Here is a 21498-nt window from a genome sequence, read left to right as displayed (position 1 = left end):
CCCAGCACTTTGGGAGGCTGAAGTGGATGGATCACCTGAGGTCAGGAGTTCGAGACCCGCCCGGCCAACATGGCGAAACCCCATCTCTGCTAAAAATACAAAAATTAGCTGGACGTGGTGGTACGCGCCTGTAGTCCCAGCTGCTGGGGAGGCTGAGGTGGGAGAATCACTTGAACCCGGGACGCAGAGATTGCAGTGAGTCGAGATCAGGCCACTTCACTGCGGCCTGGGCAAAACAGCGAAACTCCATCTCAAAAAAGAAAGTCAGGAGCCGCTTCAGTGTACAGTGGGTGACCCAGATCAGCTGCTGAGGTCCTGCCGCGCTTAGTGCTACCTCAAAAGCTAAAGATTTTGAACAATCCCAGGCCATCTGAGATGCCATTCCTGCCTGGTCCCCATGGCCTCAGCCACACTAGCCAGGTTCCATCTCGGGGTTTCATCAGCTCAGATGAGGTGGGAGGACTCTGTGGTGTCTCCTCCTCCCACCACTTAGTGTCCTGAGTTTCCATGGCTCCAGGATACCAGCCCTGAGGGATGGATGTTCTCAGAGAAGCTCCTATCCCCAAGCCCTGCCCTGAGCTCCAGGCTCTAATGGGGTAAGTTAGTCACCTTCCTACCAAACTGCCTACCATTAAGAATCCAGGAGTCCCTGCCTCCCAGTCACAAAGCAACTCTCTTTTTCTGAGGTGGAAAAGAAGCCATCTCCCAGCTCTCTCCCTCTCCACACTTTGCAGCCTGGAGGCCATCCTGCCTGGCATTCTACCCTTAGAGTTTCATTCTTCTGTGGTTTTCACAGCTTTCAGACACTTGGAGAAAGATGTGCCCCCAGGTGAGGTTTGGGTAACTCCTCCTCTCCCATCCCCACCCTAGAAGAGGCTTGCTGCACCTCCACTGCCCCTCAGGCCCAAGCTCCCGTCTCAGTCCTCAGCCTCTGTGGAGTTGAGGACTGCAGCATATCTCAAGGGCACCTGGGGAGGTGCCGCTGCCCTGCATCCTCCCAGACCCCACAGCTCCTCTCACTCCTCTTGGTCTCCCTTTTGCCCCCACCTCCACTTCCACTGAGCTTAGGGCTCAGCTCACTGCCTGCCAGGCCGAGCTGCTCTGATGCCCTCCTTGTCCTGTTGTCCTTACTCTTCCTCTGTCTGCCTCATCTGACTTTGACTTCTCTGGAGGCAGTTGATTCACCTCTGAGCCTTGCCCCCAGGGTCACCTCCCTGGAAAGCCTTCCTGGGGCTGCCCTGGCCTGCCCCCTGCTGAGGACAATCTGGCCTGCATGTGCACTCCATTCTGTGGACCATGAGTCCCTCCCAGACCAAGCTGGGCACAGCTCAGGTTCTCACTAAGGGCAGGGGGCTGCCATGGAAAACCCGTCACTACTGACTGGCAAGACAGCGCCCAGGCAGAGTGGCATTGTGGGAACTGTGCCCAGTATGGGAGGTGGGGGCAGGGCCAGTCTTCATGGTCCACCTTAGAGAAGCCTTGTGTGGCAGTGATATTTTGGAGGGGAGGCAATTTTGGAGGGGGCTGCAGGAGCCTGGGCCTGGAGTAAGGGGAGAGGAGAGTCAAGCTGTCCAGTGGGGAGAAGCCCTGGTGGGCAATGGTGCCATCCTGAGTGGAGAAGTCCTGGGAATGTGAGGTGTGGGGAGGTCAGGGTGGGGGTGGTAGAGGTGCCAGGTGTACCCACTGTTAGGTGAAGACAACTCCTGTGCACTTTCAGAGCCTGGGCAGGGTGCCTCATGCCCAGGGTTGGGAGTCGGGACGCAGTGGACTTGGGCCCAGACCCTAGAGGTGAAGAGGGTGATGGTGAGGGGTGTAGGGATGGCAACACTGGCAGAACAGCCCCTGTCTACCCTCTGACCTCCCTCACCAAGCTGGTGGGTGAGAGATCCGTCAGGGCCTCCATCTTACAGCTGAAGCTATGGAAGCCAGAGAGGTACCTGAGCAGTGACTTGACTTAAAGGCTCTGACACCCACATCATAGCTAAACTGTGGGGTCCCCCAAATGCTTCCCTGCCATTTCCAGACTCCCACACTGGAAGGGGGAATGGGGCTCTGGTGCAGACAGTGTTGGGTGGGAATTGCAGCTCCTCACGGGACTCCCTGCCAAACTTGGATACTGGCTTCCCTTCAGGAGTGCCTGCTGCACCTCCCCAGACCTGCTGCTGTGAGGATAATGGGGTTTGTGTTTATGTAGCAAGTGGCCACCCCTGGCAGCACCTACAGCTCATGGAAACCACAGGGAATTGAGAACTCTTTAGTGGAGTTGAGGCTGGTGTTTAGTGAAGTTCCAATCACCAGGAGACTTTCGGGCCAGAGGATCAGGGTTGAAGGGTTTTAGTGCGTGCTCAGCCACGGGGCCTCAATTCTGAGTCTGGTGCTTTGGGAAGCACCTTAGAGCCTGGTGCTTTGGGAAGCCAGGACTGCCCCTGATCTGTCCTGCTCTCAGGGCCCACTGAGGCAGAGCCTATGGACTTGATGCCCAGCCCTGCCCGCTGTCTCCAGAGCTCCTATTTCCTTGGGGCATTGGACCATGTCTGCCCACAAAGCCCCACTGAAGGGTGCAGGTGAGCATAGGGAAGTTGGGCATGGCAGCTCCCTTGGCCCCGGGCTGAAGTCTGGCTCCTCTCTCCCTGGCAGGTGCTCCAACAGGGCCCCTGAGCAGGACTGGAGGCAGTCAGAGAAGGACCTGTGGGAGGAGCTGGCAGAAAGCAGGCGGCAAAGGGCCGAGCTGGCCAGCCATCTTCGAGCAGTGCTGGAGGCCCTATCGGAGCAAGCCCTTGTGCTGCAGAGGCGAGAGCATGAGCTGGGACTCAGCTGGTCCTAAAGCAGCAAGTGAGGCCCTGTCTTCCCCCACTCCTTCTTCCTGGGCTTTCTGTAGCTGAAAGGAGGTCCGCTGAGCTACCAACATCCCCTTAGCAGGCTGAAAGCTCCAGAATGCACAGAGCTGGTGTCCACATCTGGTGCCATATTCTCAGGGAGGCTTGCCGGGGTCTGGGGCACCCAGAGGAAGGGAAATGGAGTCCCCAGCAAGGCTGCGGTGTTGAACAGAGATGTCTCTGAATGGTACCCCTGGAAGGGTGCAGGGTGTTGCCTGGGAGGCATATGTTCGGGGTGGCTAGGGACACCACTGGAGGTGAAGGAAGGGCCAGGGAGGCCCCCCTTCAGGGAGAATCTGAGGCCCCCCAGGGAGAATCTGAGGGAGGGAGGGGCTGGTTTTAGCTCCATAGACTGAAGAGCTTCCTTAGAAGCGCCATCTCCCCAAGTGAAACAGGCGATCCCCAGAGAGGGGGAGATGGCTGTGCAGGCTGAGGGTTCTTGGGAAGATTACCAGCATCTCTACCTCGTGTGAGGGTAGGAAAGACACCGTGTGATGGCCCAGTTACCCAAGCCTTCAGTGACTCCGTGTCTTAGCTCACAGCTGGCCCTCCTGGAGCCACTCCTCCCTTACTAGGCCTGGGGGACCCTTGGGACCTAGTTGACAACCTCATGTCTGCCCGCCCTTTAGCATGCCACAGCAGTTCTGCTGGCCTCCACCCTGAAACCCGTCAGCAGCTGGAGAGTAGCTGGAGAGGCAGTGTATCTCGGACCCAGCTGGAGGCAGAGGATGCACAGCTGGAGCGTGTCGTGATAGATAACAGCCAAAAGCAGCCCCTCAGGGCCCCAGGGCACGGGTCCATGCTGGGCTCTCAGCTGGGCTGTTGGCTGCCAGTCCGCCTGCATTATCAGAGGCTGCAGACACTGCCCTGCCTGGTGGGAGGCAGGGAAGCTAGGCCTACCTATCCGAGGCTCTGTGCCGCCTTTGACCCTCCCACTCAGTCTCCTCCCAGCAAGTGGAGTGCTCCCTGGCCTGCCTGGAGCAGGAGAGGCACCAAAGGCAGGGATCCCAGGGACAGGCTGAGTGGAGGAGGCCAGACCAGGACATAGAAGACAAGTGAGTAGGGCTGGGCTGTGGGGGAGGGGTGGGGTGGCAGGGAACAGGCAGACAGTCTCTTCTACCCACAGGATCCTGCTGCTGCAGACAGAAGTGGAAAAGGCCCAGCGGCATTTGGACCAGATGACCCAACAGCCTCTTGGCCCAGAGCCCAGCCCGGGGATACCCCAAGTGGGTGCATGGCAGGCCCTGAGCACTGGCCCTGCCATACCTTTGACCCTGCCCTACACTTTATTCTCTGGTCCTCGTTATTGGAGCATTATCTGGAGAAGGAGGGCAGCACAGGGGCTTAGTCCAGCCCAGAGAGGGATCCTTTTCCAACATTTGGGAATACCCTGGGATCATTCAGTGACTTCCCTCCTGGTTCAGATGGGAAACTGAGACCAGAGGGCAGAGGAGAGCTTGTTCAGAGTCATAACTTGAGTTGGGGCCAGGACCCTGCCACAACATGCCCTTAGGCATCAAGGGTCTGCCTAGACTATCCCAGTGTGGTCTGGAAGCTGGAAGGAGACCCCAGGATTCTGGACCAAGTGTATCCACAGGAGATGCTGGTGCCAGGCCTGCAGATCCAAGAGCAGAGCTAGGATGGAGGCAGGGCCCAGGAGCTTTGGGACCCAGACAGAGTCTCCATGCCAGCAGCTGAGACCCCTGCCCAGGCCCAGGACACAGTCCATCTGTAGGAACAGTTACTGATGCTCACTGAGGTTGGTCAAGACAGCTGGCAGGGGCAGCCCCACAGGAAAGGGAATCTGGGCATTAGCTGATCCAGGCCATGCCCATCTGTACCAGGGGGCAGAGGCAAGGGAGCCTGGGCCCCATTCCTGGGGGATTTCAATGTAGGGCGAGGGGATCTGGGGGCACAGAGGAAAGGAGAATGACAAGAAGAGACAGATTCTAGCAGCGCGTCCACACAGACTCCAGAGAGCACCATCCTCATCCTCACATAACTGGCCCCCCTGCTAGTGTGCAGCCAGGCGCTGGTCCAGAGTCATCCCCTGGAGTGTAGAGGAGACTGCAGGCTAGGGTGGTCAGAGAGGCCTCCTGGAAGGGCTGAGACCCAGATGAAGTGGAGTTTGGGGCCTCTGAGGAGAAGAAGGGGCTGTATGGGTAAAGGCTGTAGCCCCACAACCCTGGTGGAGGCTGAGCCACAACTGGGTGGGGTAGAGGTCTCCTCAGGTGAACAAGAGACTCTCAGAAGAGCTGGGCCGGAGCTCCCAGCAACTGGGGGCCTGCTTGGAGCATTTGCAGCATCTGTAGGGAGAGCAGATGGTGTTGGGGGGTTGTGTGCAGGCCCTGGAGGCAGAGCGCACCTGGCTACTTCGGGAGAAGGTGGTGCTGCTAGCAGTAGTGGGTGTGACCCCGGGCCAAGAGGCCTGGTAGGTGGCTGCTTGGGCCCATCCTCAGACTGTCCAAGCCAGGCTGGGGTGGGTGCTCTGTTCTCACCATGGGTGAGATGGCCCTCTCAGCAGGCGGTGGGCCAGCCTCTGTCACCAGCTGGCTGAGGGGGAATGGCCCAGAGCCCTAAACCCGGAATCACTTGACCGGAGCCAGTCTTCCTTCCCCAGGTATCAGCGCTCCTGGTTTTCACATTCTGACTCTTATGTTGTGGGAAATCTTTCAGCTTCAAGAAGTCCTGTCTCCCCTACACATGGCCAAGCCCCTCCTGCTGGCCCAGGGGCAGGTGGGAGGTGGGGGTGAGATGACCTTAGCTGCTGGGTGCAAGTCAGGGTGCTTGAGAGTAGAAGTGCCCAGTACAGAGGGTTCTGTGTGTTCAGGGAGCCATGAAAGAGGCATGTCTGCCCCACTCCCCGCCCTAGCTCATAAGACATAATAATCATTGAAAGGGAGTGGGGTGGGGGTGATCTGGGGTCCATGCTATACCTGGACTGCCCCATTTCTTCCAGTACACTCCAGGTCCCGGAGGTACCAGTGCCGCTCAGGAAACAGCTAGAAGCACAAGAATCACATCCCAGGCTTCGTGAGGAGATGGCTGAGTACTGTAGGACACGCTGGCACCAGGTGGCAGTTGCCCTGAAATTTAAAGAGGAGGAACTGCAGAGACTCCAGAGGCAGAGTGGGACCTGGCCTCCCCAGGTGGGCACTCTCTGTCTCTCCTTCTTCTCCACCCCCCACAACCCTGTTCTCCCCATTGTCTTCCCCACTGCCCAGTCTTTCCCATACAAACCAACTAATGTCTTACCCGCTCCTTAGGATGCCCCCATCGTGATCCTATACTTCCTTCCCATTTTCTGGCTCTTCCTCATCATGCCTCATCATTCTCCATCCATGTGTTCAGCATGCATTTATTGAGCATCTGCTACATGCCTGGCCCTCTTCTGTGTGCAGAAGCAATGTCAAATCAGATCACTCCTTGTCCTCAACAGCTTATGGTTTGGGGGTACCCGGTAATTGAGCAAGCAATTATTTATTTATTATTGGTTGATTTATAATTGATTGATTGATTGCATCACAGTCTCTGTCACCCAGACTGAAGTGCAGTGGTACAATCATAGCTCACTGCAGCCTCGAACTCCTGGACTCAAGCGATCCTCCTGCCTCAGGTAGCTGGGACTGCAGGCACGCATCACCATGCCTGGCTAAGTTTGTTTTTGTTTTTATTTGTAGAGATGGAGGTCTTACTACATTGCCCAGGCTGGTCTCGAACTCCTGACCTCAAGCAGTTCTCCCACCTTGGCCTCCCAAAGTGCTGAGACTACAGGCACAAGCCACTGTGCCTATTTTGTAAGCAATGATAATTTAATGTGCCAAATGAGGGAAGAGGCACAATGGGAGTTGGTTAAGGGGTGGCAAATAGGAGAGTCCCTCCCAGAGAAGGGTTTCTGAGCCTCTGAACCGTCACACAGGATAGACAGGCATTTTCCAGGAGGAGAGAGGGAATGAAGGGCATTTCAGCAAGAGGAAACTGCATGCGCATACACCCAGAGAGACAGGTGAGGAGTGTTGTAAATAGTCCCTGATCCAAATGAGGACGACAGTGGGTGCAAGGGTTACTATGGACATGGGACAGGGGCCACATCTAGGGTTTAGATGTCCCAGCTCCTGTCCATCTGACTCAACTCCAGCTTGGTGGCTGCCTTCTCCTGGCCAGCATCTGTAAGTCTCCTGGGCAAGTGTATGTGTGCATGGGCAGACAGACACACAGACATGCATGTACGTACACCCCCCCAAGATACACATCAGACATGTGCAGACACCCCCAGATATGCACACACACAGGCACAGAGAGAGATACAGACATTAGCCATTATGATTGCAATGAGGTGCCTGGGAGCCATAGGGAAGTAGTGTTCTAAGGACCCCGGGTGGGATCCACACTCTGCCACAAGACCCCGACCGAGCTGATCTGCTGATCACAATGGAAGGAAAAGGAGAGAAAGTTTAGCTGGCCTTGGGCCTCAGAAAAGGCTGAGTTGGTCTAAATCAGTGTATCTCAAACAGGTACACAGCTGTGCTCAGAGGGGGCTGTTCCTAAAATCAGAAGTAGAGTCTGCCATTATATATTTGTACAGAAGAAAATCTCAGGGTTTTTTTTTTGTGTGTGTGTGTGTGTGTGTCTATTTCTCAAACCAGACCCTTGAGGGTCAGAGGATATATCCTCAGGGCCTGGATGGGCTATATTCTTTGGTCAAGTCTGAGGACCTGCAGTGGATGGTGTCAGTGAGAAGGTAGTGGAGTGACAGATCCTCAGGGCCTGGATGGGCTATATTCTTTGGTCAAGTCTGAGGATCTGCAGTGGATGGTGTCAGTGAGAAGGTAGTGGAGTGACAGAGGGCTGGGCCCTCAGCAGATTCATCTCCTAGCAGGAAGTGGTGCTAGGTGAGCCGGATGCACTTAGCCTGCACATGATGCATAAGCCAGTGCCAATTTGGGCCCCATGTGTAGGGCCTTCCAGCCCGTCAGAGACTGCCCAGGCCATTTCTGCTCCCTTCCTGGACCCCTAGAAGACCAACCCAGGATTCACCTTCTGCGGGCAGGTGGGGACCCTGGGCTCTGGGCCTATCCAGTGAGGATGGCCTAAAATGCAGACCCTGGGTCCTGGGCAGGGGTCCTGTGCAGAGTGGCTGATGGACCAGACTAGCAGCGCACTTCCAGCAGGGCGAGGCTCTCAGAGATGGGGCAGCAGCTGGATAGGGTCTGGATGAAGCCATATTACATCAACGTCCGGCTGGCCAGGGGGTTTGAGGGCTCGGCGCCCAGTGCTCCCAGGGCCTCTGGCATGCTCCACCTCCAGTCCCATCCCCAGCCTCAAGCTTCTCCACCCAACCCTCTCTGGGTCTCTACCTCAGTCTGTCTTCAATCCCAGGATTCAGTAGTCTGCACTGTCCCCAGATTAGTGGCTATGATTGTGGGTTTAAATCTTGACTCCACGATATACTAGCTGTGTGACCTTGGGCAGTTACTCTGCCTCTCTGGGCCTTATCTGTAAAAGGGAAAATAACAGTTATCCTCCCTGAATGGGTGCTTAAGAGGGTGACATTTGACAAGCATGTGAAAACACATGGTATTCAGTCATGAAGCATTAGCCACTGATTGCACACTTCCTGGTGCTGCGGTGCGGCCGCTTTGAGGAGAAAGTTCTGCTCGAAATCAGGGTCCTTTTGGGGCCACATGGGGCTGGAGCCCACTTACCCTCTGTGAGTTTGCTAGGGCTGTGGTAATAAAGTGCTGAAGATGCTAGCTTCAACGGCAGGCATTCATCGTCTCTTGGTTCTGGAGACTGAAGTTCACGTCAGGGTGTCGGCAGGGTTGGTTCCTCCCGAGGGCTGTGAGGGAGGGTCTGTTGTAGGCCTTGCCCCCAGCTTCTGGTGCTTTGCCAGCAGTCTTTGACATTCCTCCTGGGCAAGGGATGTCTGTGTGGCATCTCCCTGTGTGTGTGCCTGTGTCCACATTTCCCCTTGGTATAGGACACTGGTCACCTTGGATGAAAGCCCAGCCTATTGACTTCATTTTAGTCTGATTACCTCTGTAATGATTCTGTCTCATTAGGAGGTACTGGGGACGTCAGTATATTTTTTTGTTGTTGCAGGGGATACAGTTCAACCCAGAACGCCTCCAATTTGCTTCCTGCTATCTTCCTGGCTGGGTGGTTTGGTTTGGGTGTGACTTGGGACCTCAGGCCCCCAGCTACTCCCTCTTGCTTTTCCCATCATGTAACCACAGGACCCTCATGCAGCTGCAGAGAGGCCAGAGTGTGTGCTGAAGGAGCTGCTGTGAGTCTGGGTGGGCACCACCCAGTGAGCCCCCAGGCCCCTAGTCCACATGCCAGCCAGGGAGGGCAGGCCAGGGCCCAGGAGGAGATCTGCTCCCCTCTGCAGGCTGGACCTGCCCAAACCCAAGAACCAGGGTGAGGGTTTCTGCAGGCATGAGAGGATGGGATAGCAGGCCCCTAGATGGGAATGCAGCCTGCCCTCCCTGGCCAGCCACAGGAGCAGGATGCAGGCGCTGGAGAGGGAGAATGACCAGATGGCTGCTGGGATCCAGAGGCGAAAGGTAGGCAGGAGCTGGCTGCTTGGGGCGGTGTGAGGTGGCCCCACCTGCAGTCAGGGCCCCCAAAGAACCCCTCCTGAGGACCCTAGAGCCCTCCCCAAGCCTGAAGTCAGGGACTTGTGCAATAAAGTGGAGGCCTGGGCTGTGCCACAGCCACAGCTCTTCTCATGGGGCCTCAGCTTCCTGTGTGTTTAATGGGTCCCAAGCTCCTCACCCTGGCCCTGAGTACCAGGGTGCTCAGGCCCAGGGGTGTGGGGCCTCCAGGGCTACTACGGCCCATCTGTCCATGAACAGAAAGGGCCTTGCCCTCCAGCTTGAGCTGGGTGCCTGTGGGCAGGAGCAAGACTTTGGCTGCCACTGGCACCAGAACCCTCAGCACCAGCTGCTAGGGGTGAGGGTCGGGTGCCCCCAGGTCAGGGTGGCCTGAGCCTGCCCACCCAAGGACAGGTACATAAGGATCTGGACAATCCTGGCTGGACACAGTGGCTCATGCCTGTAATCCCAGCACTTTGGGAGGCTGAGGTGGGTGGATCACGAGGTCAAGAGACCATCCTGGCCAACATGGTGAAACCCTGTCTCTACTAAAAATACAAAAAATTAACCAGATGTGGTGGCAAGTGCCTGTAATCCCAGCTATTTGGGAGGCTGAGGCAGGAGAATCACTTGAACCTGGGAGACGGAGGTTGCAGTGAGCCGAGATCATGCCATTACACTCCAGCCGGGGCAAAAAAGAGCAAAAACTGTCACACACACACACACACACACAAAGAATCTAGACAATCCTGCCAGCCTGAAGGGAGGGCAGCCACCTGCCTTCTTCCCACAGGGCAGACCCCAGCAGAGACCCCAGGCCAGCCTCCAGATTCTGCAAAGGGAAGGTGGGTCTCACCTCACCCCTGCACCACCCAGCCCACTGTGGCTTCTCCTGGGTACTACACAGGCATTTACCTGAGTGGGTGCCAGCCAAGCCCCACCCACACACCTCCAAGCCCCACAGCCTGTGGGTGGAGCTGCTGGGAATCCTCACTGGCTGGTCAAGCGACAGGGGTTCCACAAACACCAACGGAGATTCCAGTCCCAGCTCTGCCACAAACTGGCCAGTGGCCTTAGCCAAGCCCCTCACTGCTCTGGGGCTCAGGTTCCATCTGTACATTGGGTATGGTGTCTGGGGGACTCTGGGAAGCTCTGACACTCAGTAATCCTATGACCCTGTTCAGTTTACTCACTGGGTCACTGTCCCTGCGTCCCAGCTCTATAGAACTGTGCCTGTGCCCCAGCTGAGTTGCCCAGTGGCCTTGGTGGAGCTAATGATCCACAGAACGGGGTGGGGGCAAGGGGACAGGTTCCCACTATCCCTGCCACACCCCAGCAGCGTTTCTGCCTCTCATACCCCAGGAGCTGTGGGACCCAGGTCTGCCAAGGAACTGGAGTCTGCAGTGTGGACTCCACCAGAGGCCAATGGGTGAGCTCAAGGGCAGACTGGGGTGGAGCTGGGACAGCCCCCTCCAGGGGTGAGAGCTAGTGTGGGGCAGCCCTGGTTGCCTTCCCTGAGATCAGGCTGGATGGAAGTGGGACCTCCCAGGCAGAGAACTTGGGTGTGATCTCCCATTGCCATGTGGACTGGGCCCTTGTTTCCAAGAGCTGGAGTAGCTGAGACAGGGGCCGTGTGAAGTGAAGGCAGGGCCTGGGCCGGGCAGGGCAGGGGATGGTGTAGGGAGCCTGGCTTGTTGGAACCAATGAATCGGGTTGGGGGTTCTCCACTGAGCACTGAGGACTCAGCCTAGATTCATCCCAGGCCTGGAACCCCGGCTGCCCTGTCCTTGTACAACCTCAGCGTGGCCCTGAGAGGGGACTAGGCATCTTTGGCAGGGTGGACTCAGCAATGGATGTGATGAAACAAGTGCGTTGGGGAGCAAGGCTCTGCGGGCCTAGCCCTGTGCAGGGAACCTGTACGGGGACCCTGGGAAGGATGTGGAGGTGGAGGGCGATGTGAGGCCTGCCCTCAGGGGCTCCTGGGCTAGGCAGTACTAGCCGTATGGGGAGTGCTGCGGGAGTCAGGGTAAAAGAGGGAAGTAAAGGATTAGGGGTTCAGGGCAAGTGTTCTGGACTTCAGTCACCTGCACAGCTTGGAGGGGAAGGTGAGCCCTCTTGCCCCCTCCCCTGGTGCTGTTCCGTCAGCACTGCACCTGATACCGCCATGGTGGCCTCTTTGGGGCAAAGCACAGTCCCTAGAAAGGCCCCTGTGAGGCTGGAGCTCTGAATCCAAGGGAGAGTAAAGTCTTGGGGAGGCCCCAGATCAAGACATGCTGCAGCCCCGCCCTCCTCCATCCCAGACTTCTTTGCAGATGGGTTCAGAGCTGGCTAAGATGCGGACTGACCTCGAGAAGGTCTGCAGTGTGCTGGAAGCTTGAGACTCACAGCTGAGAGCTCAGCAGTGGGTCCTGGAGGCTGTCCAGGACCAGGTGCTCAGCAGCTGCCCCCCTGCAGTGTGCTTCTGACTGGCCCCCACAGGCTCCCCCATGCCTGATCCCTGGTGCCCGCCACATGGTGCCTACCATGGCCTTGACCTTCCCTTCCTCACACTCTGTCACTCAAGTTTCTCCCAAGCCCTCACTGCCCATGGGAAGGGCTCAGCCTGGAATGTACTCACTGTTTCCCCCCACCCACCTCCAAGCTGGTGGAGAGTCTCCCTGAGAAACTGAGGCTGCAGCAGCAGCAGCTGAATAGGAGCTGGTAGAGAAGCAATGACCGCAGGGTGAAGGGTGCCTGCGTCTGAGGGGCTCTGGGGGGAGAAACCCCACCCTCCCTCCCAGATACTCCTCAGCCCCCACAGTTCTCCCTCTTCTCTGATAACCTGGGCCGGGCGGGCAGAGGCATTTAGGGACATGTTGTGGAGGCTGCCATCTTATCCCCACAGGGGTTAGGACGGGTGGGACTGAGCAGCAGCCTGAGGCCTGATCTATCTCCTGGTCTGCCTTCTCTCTGAAGAGGGGAAGCCAGGGGAAGCAGCAGCAGGAGGGGGTATGGCAGGGTAGGCTGTGGGGCACAGGGAATCAGGCCATCTGGGCCCCTGGACCTGGAGCAATGCATGGAAGGAGAGTGGCCGTGGAACCGAGAAGTCTTACACTTCACTCTCCACCACTCCCAAGCTTGGCGAGCATGAGCAAGTCTTGTCTTCGCTAAGCCTTAGTATCCTTCTCTGTAAAATGGGAACACGGACAGTACCTATGACATGGGATTGATGTGAGGATGACATGGGACACAGTGCACCAAGGAGCGTGCCTGTGTTCTCCGTCCTCCTTGGTTTCTCCTGTATCTGGGGTCCAGTTAGGCTGAGTCAGTACCAAAGTCATAAAATCACATACATGTGCCCAGGGGCGGCTGCATATGGGCTTTAGTCACAAAGTCTTTTTTTTTTTTTTTTCCTTTGAGATGGAGTTTTGCTCTTGTTGCCCAGGCTGGAGTGTAGTGGTGTAGTCTTGGCTCGCTGCAACCTCCGTCTTCTGGGTTCAAGTGATTCTCCTGCCTCAGCCTCCTGAGTAGCTGGGATTACAGGCATGCACACCACGCCTAGCTAGTTTTGTATTTTTTTTCTGTCTTTTTTTTTTTTTTTTTCCTTTTTGTGGAGAACGGGGTCTCGCTGTATTACCCAGGCAGGTCTCGAACTCCTGGGCTCAAGCTATCCTCCCACCTCTGCCTCCCTGAGAGCTGGGATTACATGCGTGAGCCACCGCGCCCGGCCTAGTTTTGTATTTTTAATAGCGATGGGGTTTCTCCTTGTTGGTCAGGCTGGTCTCAAACTCCCGACCTCAGGTGATCCGCCCACCTCGGCCTCCCAAAGTGCTGGGATTACAGGCATGAGCCATGGCGCCCAGCACAAAGCCTATTTTATGCAGTGTTCAATCCGCAAGGCTTTGTTTGCACTTCTTGGGATATTCAGGAAATAGTTTGATGTAACGCAGAGCTGCCAGTGACAGACAATACAGCACATTCCCAGGCTGGCGACAGCTACTGGCTTGTGCTTAAATACCATTTCATTCTGACCAAGGTCATCATCTTTGAGCTCCTGCAATGAGGAGCTCAATAGGGTGGGGGATGCTGTGCTCTGCCTCAGCTGCTCTTTGGAGGCTTTCTTTTTTTTTTTTTTTTTTTGAGACGGAGTCTTGCTCTGCCGCCCAGGCTGGAGTGCAGTGGCCGGCTCTCAGCTCACTGCAAGCTCCGCCTCCCGGGTTCACGCCATTCTCCTGTCTCAGCCTCCCGAGTAGCTGGGACTACAGGCGCCCGCCTCGTCGCCCGGCTAGTTTTTTGTATTTTTTAGTAGAGACGGGGTTTCACCGTATTAGCCAGGATGGGGAGGCTTTCATAAAAGAGGGTCAGAGCCGCCGATGGGGTCTGGGAGACCCTAAGAGTTCTGACTCTCAAGCTGAGAATTGTGTCCTCAGGGAGTGGGACCTGCTGCAGGTCTGAGCACCAAGGGCTCCAGCACCAGGAGGACAGGAGCCTCCAGTCATCTCCACAGCACCTGAAAGGTAGCATATGGGGACCCTCTAGATGGGGTGGGGAGTGACCTCTGACCAGTTCCTTTCTGTCCCATGGCCTTCCCGTCTGCAGGTTGTAGAGGGGAAATAGAAGGCTAGAAAGGCCCTTCCAGCTCAGGCTTTTACTGGTTCTAAATGGATTCCTGAGCTGGCCTCCCTGTCTCTGGACAGAGCGGAAGCTACCCCCTGCCCTGCCTCTCTCACCCCCATGGTATCAACCTCTGTCTTATCTGCCCCTAGATCCCAGCCACAGCCCTGGAGCCCAAGGAAGGGCATCTGAGAAAAGTTGGAAGCCAGGGGCAGTGCCCAGGCAGTGTAGACTGTGCCGAGTCAGCCAGGGGCAGATTCACAGCCTCACTGCAGCACAAGAGCTTGAGGTCAGGCCCTGCATCTCTGCCCAGTGAGCTGAAGGGTCCTGGCATAGACAGGCTGAATTGAGAGGCCTCAGTGAGTTGGGCACGGTGGCTCACACCTGCAGTCCCAGCATTTTGGAAGGCTGAGGCAGGTGGATGACTTGAGGCCAGGAGTTCAAGACCAGCCTGGTTAACATGGGGGAAACCCTGTTTCCACTAAAAAATACAAAATTAGCTGGGTGTGGTGGCACGTGCCTGTAATCCCAACTACTCATGAGACTGAGGCAGGAGAATCGCTTGAACCCAGGAGGCGGAGGTTGCAGTGAGCCAAGATTGCACCACTGCACTCCAGCCTGGGCGAGAGTGAGACTCTGTCTCAAAAAAAAAAGGCCGGGCACGGTGGCTCAAGCCTGTAATCCCAGCACTTTGGGAGGCCGAGACGGGCGGATCACGAGGTCAGGAGATGGAGACCATCCTGGCGAACACGGTGAAACCCCGTCTCTACTAAAAATACAAAAAATTAGCCAGGCGTGGTGGTGGGCGCCTGTAGTCCCAGCTACTCTAGTGGCTGAGGCAGGAGAATGGCGTGAACCCAGGAGGCGGAGCTTACAGTGAGCCAAGATCGCACCACTGCACTCCAGCCTAGATGACGGAGCCAGACTCTGTCTCAAAAAAAAAAAAAAAAAAAAAAGGCCTGAGGCAACAGTGGCTGGGCAAGGACTTGGGAAGAGGGGAGGCCCCTTTGGCTGTGCCTTAAGCCCCCAAGGCCAGGATTTCTATGAGACCTGAAGCCTGGAGCCTGTCATAGGCAACTGCAGTCAGAGGCCTCCCTGGCAGAAACCACTCCTTGTCCCCTCCCTGCCACAGGCCTGAAATGTCCATGTTGGCACAGTGTCAGTATGACTCTTGGTGGATGAGACCACCTGACACTTTCCCAGGGGACCCTGTGGCTAAGAGTAGAGCTGGGCAGGCAGTGCTCAGCACCATAGGGGATGCTGCGGGCCTATAGGCTTGGTTGGCCCAATTACTGCCCTAATGCCATAGGACAGTGCCTACCAGGGACCCCCTGTCTTGCCAGGGAAGGCCTTAGGCACTGCGCTTTAGACATTTCAAAGTGAGTTCTCATTCACTTGTGTCTCTGATCATACTAGAGTCCCCATTTCACAGACTGCCTGCCCAGAGAATTTGTCATAGGCCACACAGCAAACCAGCAAACTAAGCCCGGTGGTCCCCTAATCTGCCCCAGAAAGGTAGTTTCTCAACTGTTCTGAGCTTGACAGCATGACCATCCTCAGGAGCCACAGGCAAAGTGGGCAGAGGCTTGGCATTCCCCTCGAGGTCATCTGGCCATTCTGAATGCCCCTCCCCAGCCTGCTTCCTCTGGCTGAGCCATGTGCCCCCGGAACCCCTCTCAACTCTGTTGCCCACTCCTCCCTCCATCTGCGCCTCCAGTGAAGCAGTTTCTCAAAGGAGGGGTCCTTGGTACCGTGGAGGGACAGGACACCTCTGGGAATTCGTACCCAGCTGCGTTCATGCTGAGTTCTTCATGACCACTCCTTCCAGCCTCAGCTTGTGGATCCAGAGCTGGGTACTGAGCTGTACTGGACCAGCGGACCCCCTCCTGGGATCGGTGGACTTGGAGCAGAAGAGTCCCTCCAGGACTGAAGACTGCACACACAAAACTTGGGAACTGTCAACTGCCCTGTTATTCACCTCGTGAAAAAAACTGGATTTAAATGAGCGCGAATGGAGCTGACAATTCCCAGAAACTCGAATTGGGATGGTGAGATTTTAGTTCAGCCCAGGGCGGTCTCATGCGTGGGTGGTAAAGTTGAGCTTTGAGGTGGTCTTCAGAGGGAAAGGAATACCCTCCGCGGGCAGAGCTTCCCGGGTTCCGGGCCCTTCGGGACGTCAACACAGGTCCAACTGCCCTTAGGCTCCTCCGCACACCCTGGATCCAATAATAAATCCCTTTCCTCTCTGCCTCCATTGGCCTGACTGGCTTCGGTTACTTCGCACAAAGAAACCTTGCCAAGCAAACGTCCCCGGTGCTGCTCCAAAGGAGACCCCTGTCCTCCTAAAAGCCCCTCCCTGAGGCCGGGTATATACTCGCCGCCCGCAACCCTCACCCTAGCTCCAGCTTCTGCTTCTTTTCCTGCCCACCCCGCCCATTGAGGAGATGGGCACCCCTTGTATGTCTCTGTCTGCCGGGGTTCGTGCCTCACTGTCTCCAAGCCCGGCTTCTATCCCTAGTCCCTTCCTGTTCCCGCAACTCCTGCTTGCTTCCTTCTCCCCTTCCCTCCAGCGGTGGTTCCAAACCTTCTCTTCCATAAGACCCTCGATTCCGTTTCCCAGGGACCCAGGGGTACCCCCTCGCTGGGGGAGAGGCGCAGCCTGTAGTGGGTTTCCCTCCGCGCAGCGCGGACAGTCTAAGGTCATTCCGGGTCACCCTGCCCCCTCGCTCCCATTGGCTCTGGGGAGGGCACGTGACTCAATCCTGGCCAATGGCGTGGTGGGGCCTGTGACTTGTAGCCGGGCAAGCTTTGCTTTGCTTTGCTTTTTTTTTTTTTTTTTTTTTTTTTTTTTTGAGACGGAGTCTCGCTCTGTCCGCCCAGGCTGGAGTGCAGTGGCTGGATCTCAGCTCACTGCAAGCTCCGCCTCTCGGGTTCACGCCATTCTCCTGCCTCAGCCTCCCGAGTAGCTGGGACTACAGGCGCCCGCCACCTCGCCCGGCTAGTTTTTTGTATTTTTTAGTAGAGACGGGATTTCACCGTGTTAGCCAGGGTGGTCTCGGTCTCCCGACCTCGTGATCCGCCCGTCTCGGCCTCCCAAAGTGCTGGGATTACAGGCTTGAGCCACAGCGCCCGGCCCGGGCAAGCTTTTCTAGGAGCTTCTGGAGGCTGTCCGGGAATCCTCAGCTGGGCACAGCGTAGCATAGCCGAGATCTTGGGGACAACGGTTGTCCCCAAGAGGGAGAGGCACCTCTCCTCTTGGAGGGAGGCAGAAGGAGACAACCTCTGCCTCCCTCGCCCCTTTCCCTCCCTGAAGGGGAGGACTTGGGGGAGAGGTTAAAAGGCACCCGCTTTGGAGTCCCGCCCCAGCCTTGCCATTCACTAGATATACGACTTCCAGCACATTTTTGTTCCTCAGTTTCTTCATCTGAAAAATGAACAAAACAACTAGCTTGGCAGAGCGTGGTGACTCACGCCTGTAATTCCAGAATTTTGGGAAGCCGGAACGAGAAGATCGATTGAGCCTGGGAGTTTGAGACCAGCCTGGGCAACACAGTGAGACCTCGTCTCTATAATTTTATAACACATAATTAAAAAAAAACTGGCTTATAGAGCTGTGGGTAGAGTATGAAATGAGACAACTTGTATAGAGGGCTTAGCACTTGTGTTCAGGGCACAGGCTCTGGGCCCTGCAGCCACTGAACTACAGCCCCAGCTCCTCTGCTCCCTAGCTGTGAGACCTCACCACACCAGGTTCAATTGGTAGTTTCACAGCCAACTTACTATGCATTCATCAGTGCTGTGTGAACCTTCCTGCCCATCTCTTGGGGCACAAACGTAGGAGTAAAATTACAGGGCCCTAGGGCCAAGTGCATGATCAGCTTTACTAGGTAATGCCAAAGTGGTTTCCAAATTGGTTAGCCCAAGAGTGTGAGAGGTCCTGCTGCTGCTCATCCTTGCCAGGACCTGGTACAGTATGACTTTTGTGTCTATCCAGTAGTGTGAGGTGGTTTCTTGCCCATTTCCCTGATCACGAATGAGGTCAAGCCATTTGTATTTTGTCTTAGACAAAGCATCTATTTGTGACTCTACCCCCTCTCCCTAACTCTTACTTTTTGCTTTTGTCTTAAGAATAAGCATTAAAAAGAAATCATTATGGGCTGGGTACACACCAGCATGCCTGGCTAATTTTTAAATTTTGTTTTGTAGAGAGGAGGGTCTCGCTATGTTGCCAGGACTGGTTTCAGACTCATCAAGTGATCCTCCCGCGTTGACCTCCCAAAGTGCTGGGATTACAGGCATGAGCCACCACGCCCAGCCACTCATTTAATCCAGCTTTTAATTTAATTGAAGGGTCTAGCTTGAGAAATTCTTCTTAAGGCCAAGATATTCTCCAATATTTTGTTAATTTGAAAAGGATCAGAGATTCATCATTTCTGTTGGATGCCACTTCTGCCAGAACTCTCCCAGGATCCCTGCCTCGCCAGCCACCACGTGCTGTTTCCATCTCAAATGCCTCTGGGCCTGGTCCTGCTCTTCATCACTCAGCTCCCTCCTAGATGGGTCCTTTTAATTTCCATGTAGCCAGAAGGTGTGAAGTGTGATACCAATGAGTGGTTACCAGTAAAGTACTATAGAATATTTTTTTTTCACAAGATTAAAAAAAATCAGCAATGGATGCTCAAGACTGTCGCAATGTCACCCTCTTTTTCTAGCATTTCAAAATGCCAGAGGCTGGGTGTGGTGGTTCATGCCTGTAATCCCAACACTTTGGGATGCTGAAGCAGAAGGATCATTTCAGCCTAGGAGTTCAAGACCAGCTTGGGCAGCGTGGCAAGACCACATCTCTACAAAAAGTTTTTAAGAAAAAATTAGCCAGGCGTGGTGGCATGCACCTGTAGTCCCAGCCATCTGGGAGGCTGAAATGGGTGGATCGCCTGAGCCCAGTTTGAGGCTGCAGTGAGCTATAATTGTGCCACTGCACTCCAGCCTGCATGACACAGCAAGACAATGTCTCAAAAACAAAACCAAACCACACACACACACACACACACACACACACACATATATATGTATATGTATATATGTATATGTATACACACACACACAAAATAAAAAATGCCAGATGGGAAACCCTGGTAGTCTGACTTCACGTGGTTACCTAAACAGGTGTCGTCAGTATGTTGTCATGGACGGCGGAGGCAATTACCAGTCCACACAAGGCCTGCCTCTCTGCACATCTTCAGGGTACGCCCAGAGGAGTGTGCATCATGGTAGAGAAAGGCTCTGGGGATAGGCCTGAGCTCCACTGGCAGTGCCCCAGTGTTCCACGCCCAGCAGGTCGCCTGGCATCACCTTTCTAGAAAAGCTTTTAAGCCCATGCCCTGGTGAAAATATATCCTGATTCTCAGAGGATGGCTCCCAAATCCATTAATCCTGGCCCCAGCTTTTCCCAATTCCCCTCCCATCCACCCACTGACCCAAGGCACCAGCCATAGTTCCCCAATGCCAGGTCCTTTGATGCCACTGCATTTCCATATGTATTCATATGTATGTATGCATGCATGTATTCCTCTGCAAGAATTGCTCGTCTCCAGGTGCAAACTCTGACTCTTCCAGCTTTAACGTTACTACCTATGGGAAGCCTTCCAGAAGTTCTGCGGCTGCTGCAGCTTCTGTCTCCCACCAGTGGTAGCCTGCTGTTCAGTCCCAGTGATGCTGTAGTCTAAAGAATCCATCTGGCCGGGCGCGGTGGCTCAAGCCTGTAATCCCAGCACTTTGGGAGGCCGAGACGGGCGGATCACGAGGTCAGAAGATCGAGACCATCCTGGCTAACCCGGTGAAACCCCGTCTCTACTAAAATACAAAAAACTAGCCGGGCGAGGTGGCGGGCGCCTGTAGTCCCAGCTACTCGGGAGGCTGAGGCGGGAGTATGGCGCAAACCCGGGAGGCGGAGCTTGCAGTGAGCTGAGATCCGGCCACTGCACTCCAGTCCGGGCGACAGAGCGAGACTCCGCCTCAAAAAAAAAAAAAAAAAAAAAAAAAAAAAGAATCCATCTCCGTCTAGATAACCCTGTGTGGGTCCTCCCTTATCGTCTGACCCAGCAGGAGCTCAACAGGGGCTCAATCAAGGTGACCCGCTGGCCCTGTGCCTGCCAGGACACTGATGTGACATCACTGGAGTCAGTTCTGATGATGAGGTAATGCTAACTCAGGGGAACCCTGCTAACACAGAAGGTAAGCTGAGAGTGAGCTCAGTGAGCCTTCCCTTTGAAGAAGGGGTGAGTGAATGGGAGAAGATTCAGGAGAAATCAAGGGGTCAGGAGTAGTTCACTCAGTCCCCTTTCACTCTGAAGGAGCTCACCTCTCCCCAGTACTGTTCAGTGGAAGGGCCACTCAAAGCAACTGAGAGAGACCTGCTTGTGTGAAGAGGTAGAGGTTTATTGAAATATAAACATTCGAGAACATGTAAGATAGAAAATAACCACAACATATACAGACACTTGCTGCAGGAGGACATCTGAGGTATTTATTCACTGCCTAGGCTACCCATGTGCTATCACATTTTTCTGGTTAGAATACACATAAGATGGGGAGCAGGGAGGGGACAGAGCTGCCCTGGCTGATGGCACCTTCAGGGAAAGCTCTGCTTGGGCCAAGGCCCCACTCCTGGGGGTACCTGCTGGCACCCCCCATCACGCTCTGGGTGAGACCCTGCTGTTGTCCTTGAGGGCAGTGAGGGTTCACTCCAACGGTGTGGCCAGGCGAGCTGCTTGGGGAAAGCGAGAGGATCCAGTGACCAGAAGGACACAGTGTGTTGTCCCTGCATCCTCTGGGTGGGAAGAGTCCAACCTTTGTGACCAAACCCCTGAGAAAGACATACTGGCCAAATGTCTGAGACACCTTCAAATGGGCCCAGTGCCAGCCAACTGGGCTCCTCACTGGCACCAGGTCCCAGATGCCCTTCTCTGCCCACACCCTGCAGGCTGAGGCTAGACGAGGTCAGCCCCCGGGAAATGGGTGTGTGTGTGTGTGTGAATGTGGGAGTGGGGGTGAGCGTGTGTGGAGGGCTGAGAGAAGATGCAGTTGAGCAGAGCTGCAGCTTACCAGGCTGAGGTATCTGTTTGTGCTCAAGCTTTTGATTCCCTTTCCTCTCCTACACAGGACTGAATGCAAGCCGCGCCGCCACACACACACACGCCATGTGTGGTGTCTCCCACTGCCACAGCCCCATGTCCCAATGGTGGTGTTCTGCTGAACATTCCAGGGCTTCCTCGACTGAGGTGAGCTGCACGCAAGAACTGCCTTTTCTTTACAGCACAGGAGCTGCCTGCTCCCACCCAGGGTTCAGGAGGAGCTGTGGAGTTCTTCATCTCCTCATACCCTGGGGTGGCTCAACCTCTGGCAAGGTCAGCAAGGACCCAGCCTGCCTGTGC

The 21498-nt window shown here is 55.5% G+C and overlaps 1 protein-coding gene and 1 long non-coding RNA gene across 2 annotated transcripts; one reads left to right on the top strand and one right to left on the bottom strand.

Moving 5' to 3' along the window:
- Positions 1-143: 143 nt before the first annotated feature.
- On the top strand, positions 144-16635 carry LOC108531473 (uncharacterized). Its single transcript, XM_017874940.1, has 7 exons — positions 144-596; positions 735-829; positions 2638-2832; positions 3506-3931; positions 4003-4102; positions 5836-6025; positions 15894-16635. The coding sequence occupies exons 1-4, from the start codon at positions 535-537 to the stop codon at positions 3922-3924; spliced, it is 771 nt and encodes a 256-aa protein (XP_017730429.1). The 5' UTR covers positions 144-534; the 3' UTR covers positions 3925-3931; positions 4003-4102; positions 5836-6025; positions 15894-16635.
- Positions 16636-20482: 3847 nt separating this feature from the next.
- Positions 20483-21285, bottom strand: LOC108531471 (uncharacterized). Its single transcript, XR_001886168.1, has 2 exons — positions 21170-21285; positions 20483-20831 (listed from the first exon to the last, which is right to left on the bottom strand). It is a non-coding gene; the product is annotated as an uncharacterized LOC108531471 (long non-coding RNA).
- Positions 21286-21498: the final 213 nt, after the last annotated feature.

This window comes from Rhinopithecus bieti, unplaced genomic scaffold (genome assembly GCF_001698545.2).
Source record: "Rhinopithecus bieti isolate Rb0 unplaced genomic scaffold, ASM169854v2 scaffold_9693, whole genome shotgun sequence".
Classification (NCBI taxonomy): domain Eukaryota; kingdom Metazoa; phylum Chordata; class Mammalia; order Primates; family Cercopithecidae; genus Rhinopithecus; species Rhinopithecus bieti.
Note: the sequence above shows the minus strand (reverse complement) of the source record. Positions and strands in the feature narration are given on the sequence as shown.

Excerpts from the sequence above, each read along its gene's own strand:
- LOC108531473 (XM_017874940.1), top strand. The coding sequence starts at position 535 with ATGGATGTTCTCAGAGAAGCTCCTATCCCCAAGCCCTGCCCTGAGCTC. Across the intron at positions 830-2,637 it reads GGAGAAAGATGTGCCCCCAG|GTGCTCCAACAGGGCCCCTG; the intron begins GTGAGGTTTGGG and ends TCTCCCTGGCAG. Across the intron at positions 2,833-3,505 it reads AGCTGGTCCTAAAGCAGCAA|CATGCCACAGCAGTTCTGCT; the intron begins GTGAGGCCCTGT and ends CCCGCCCTTTAG.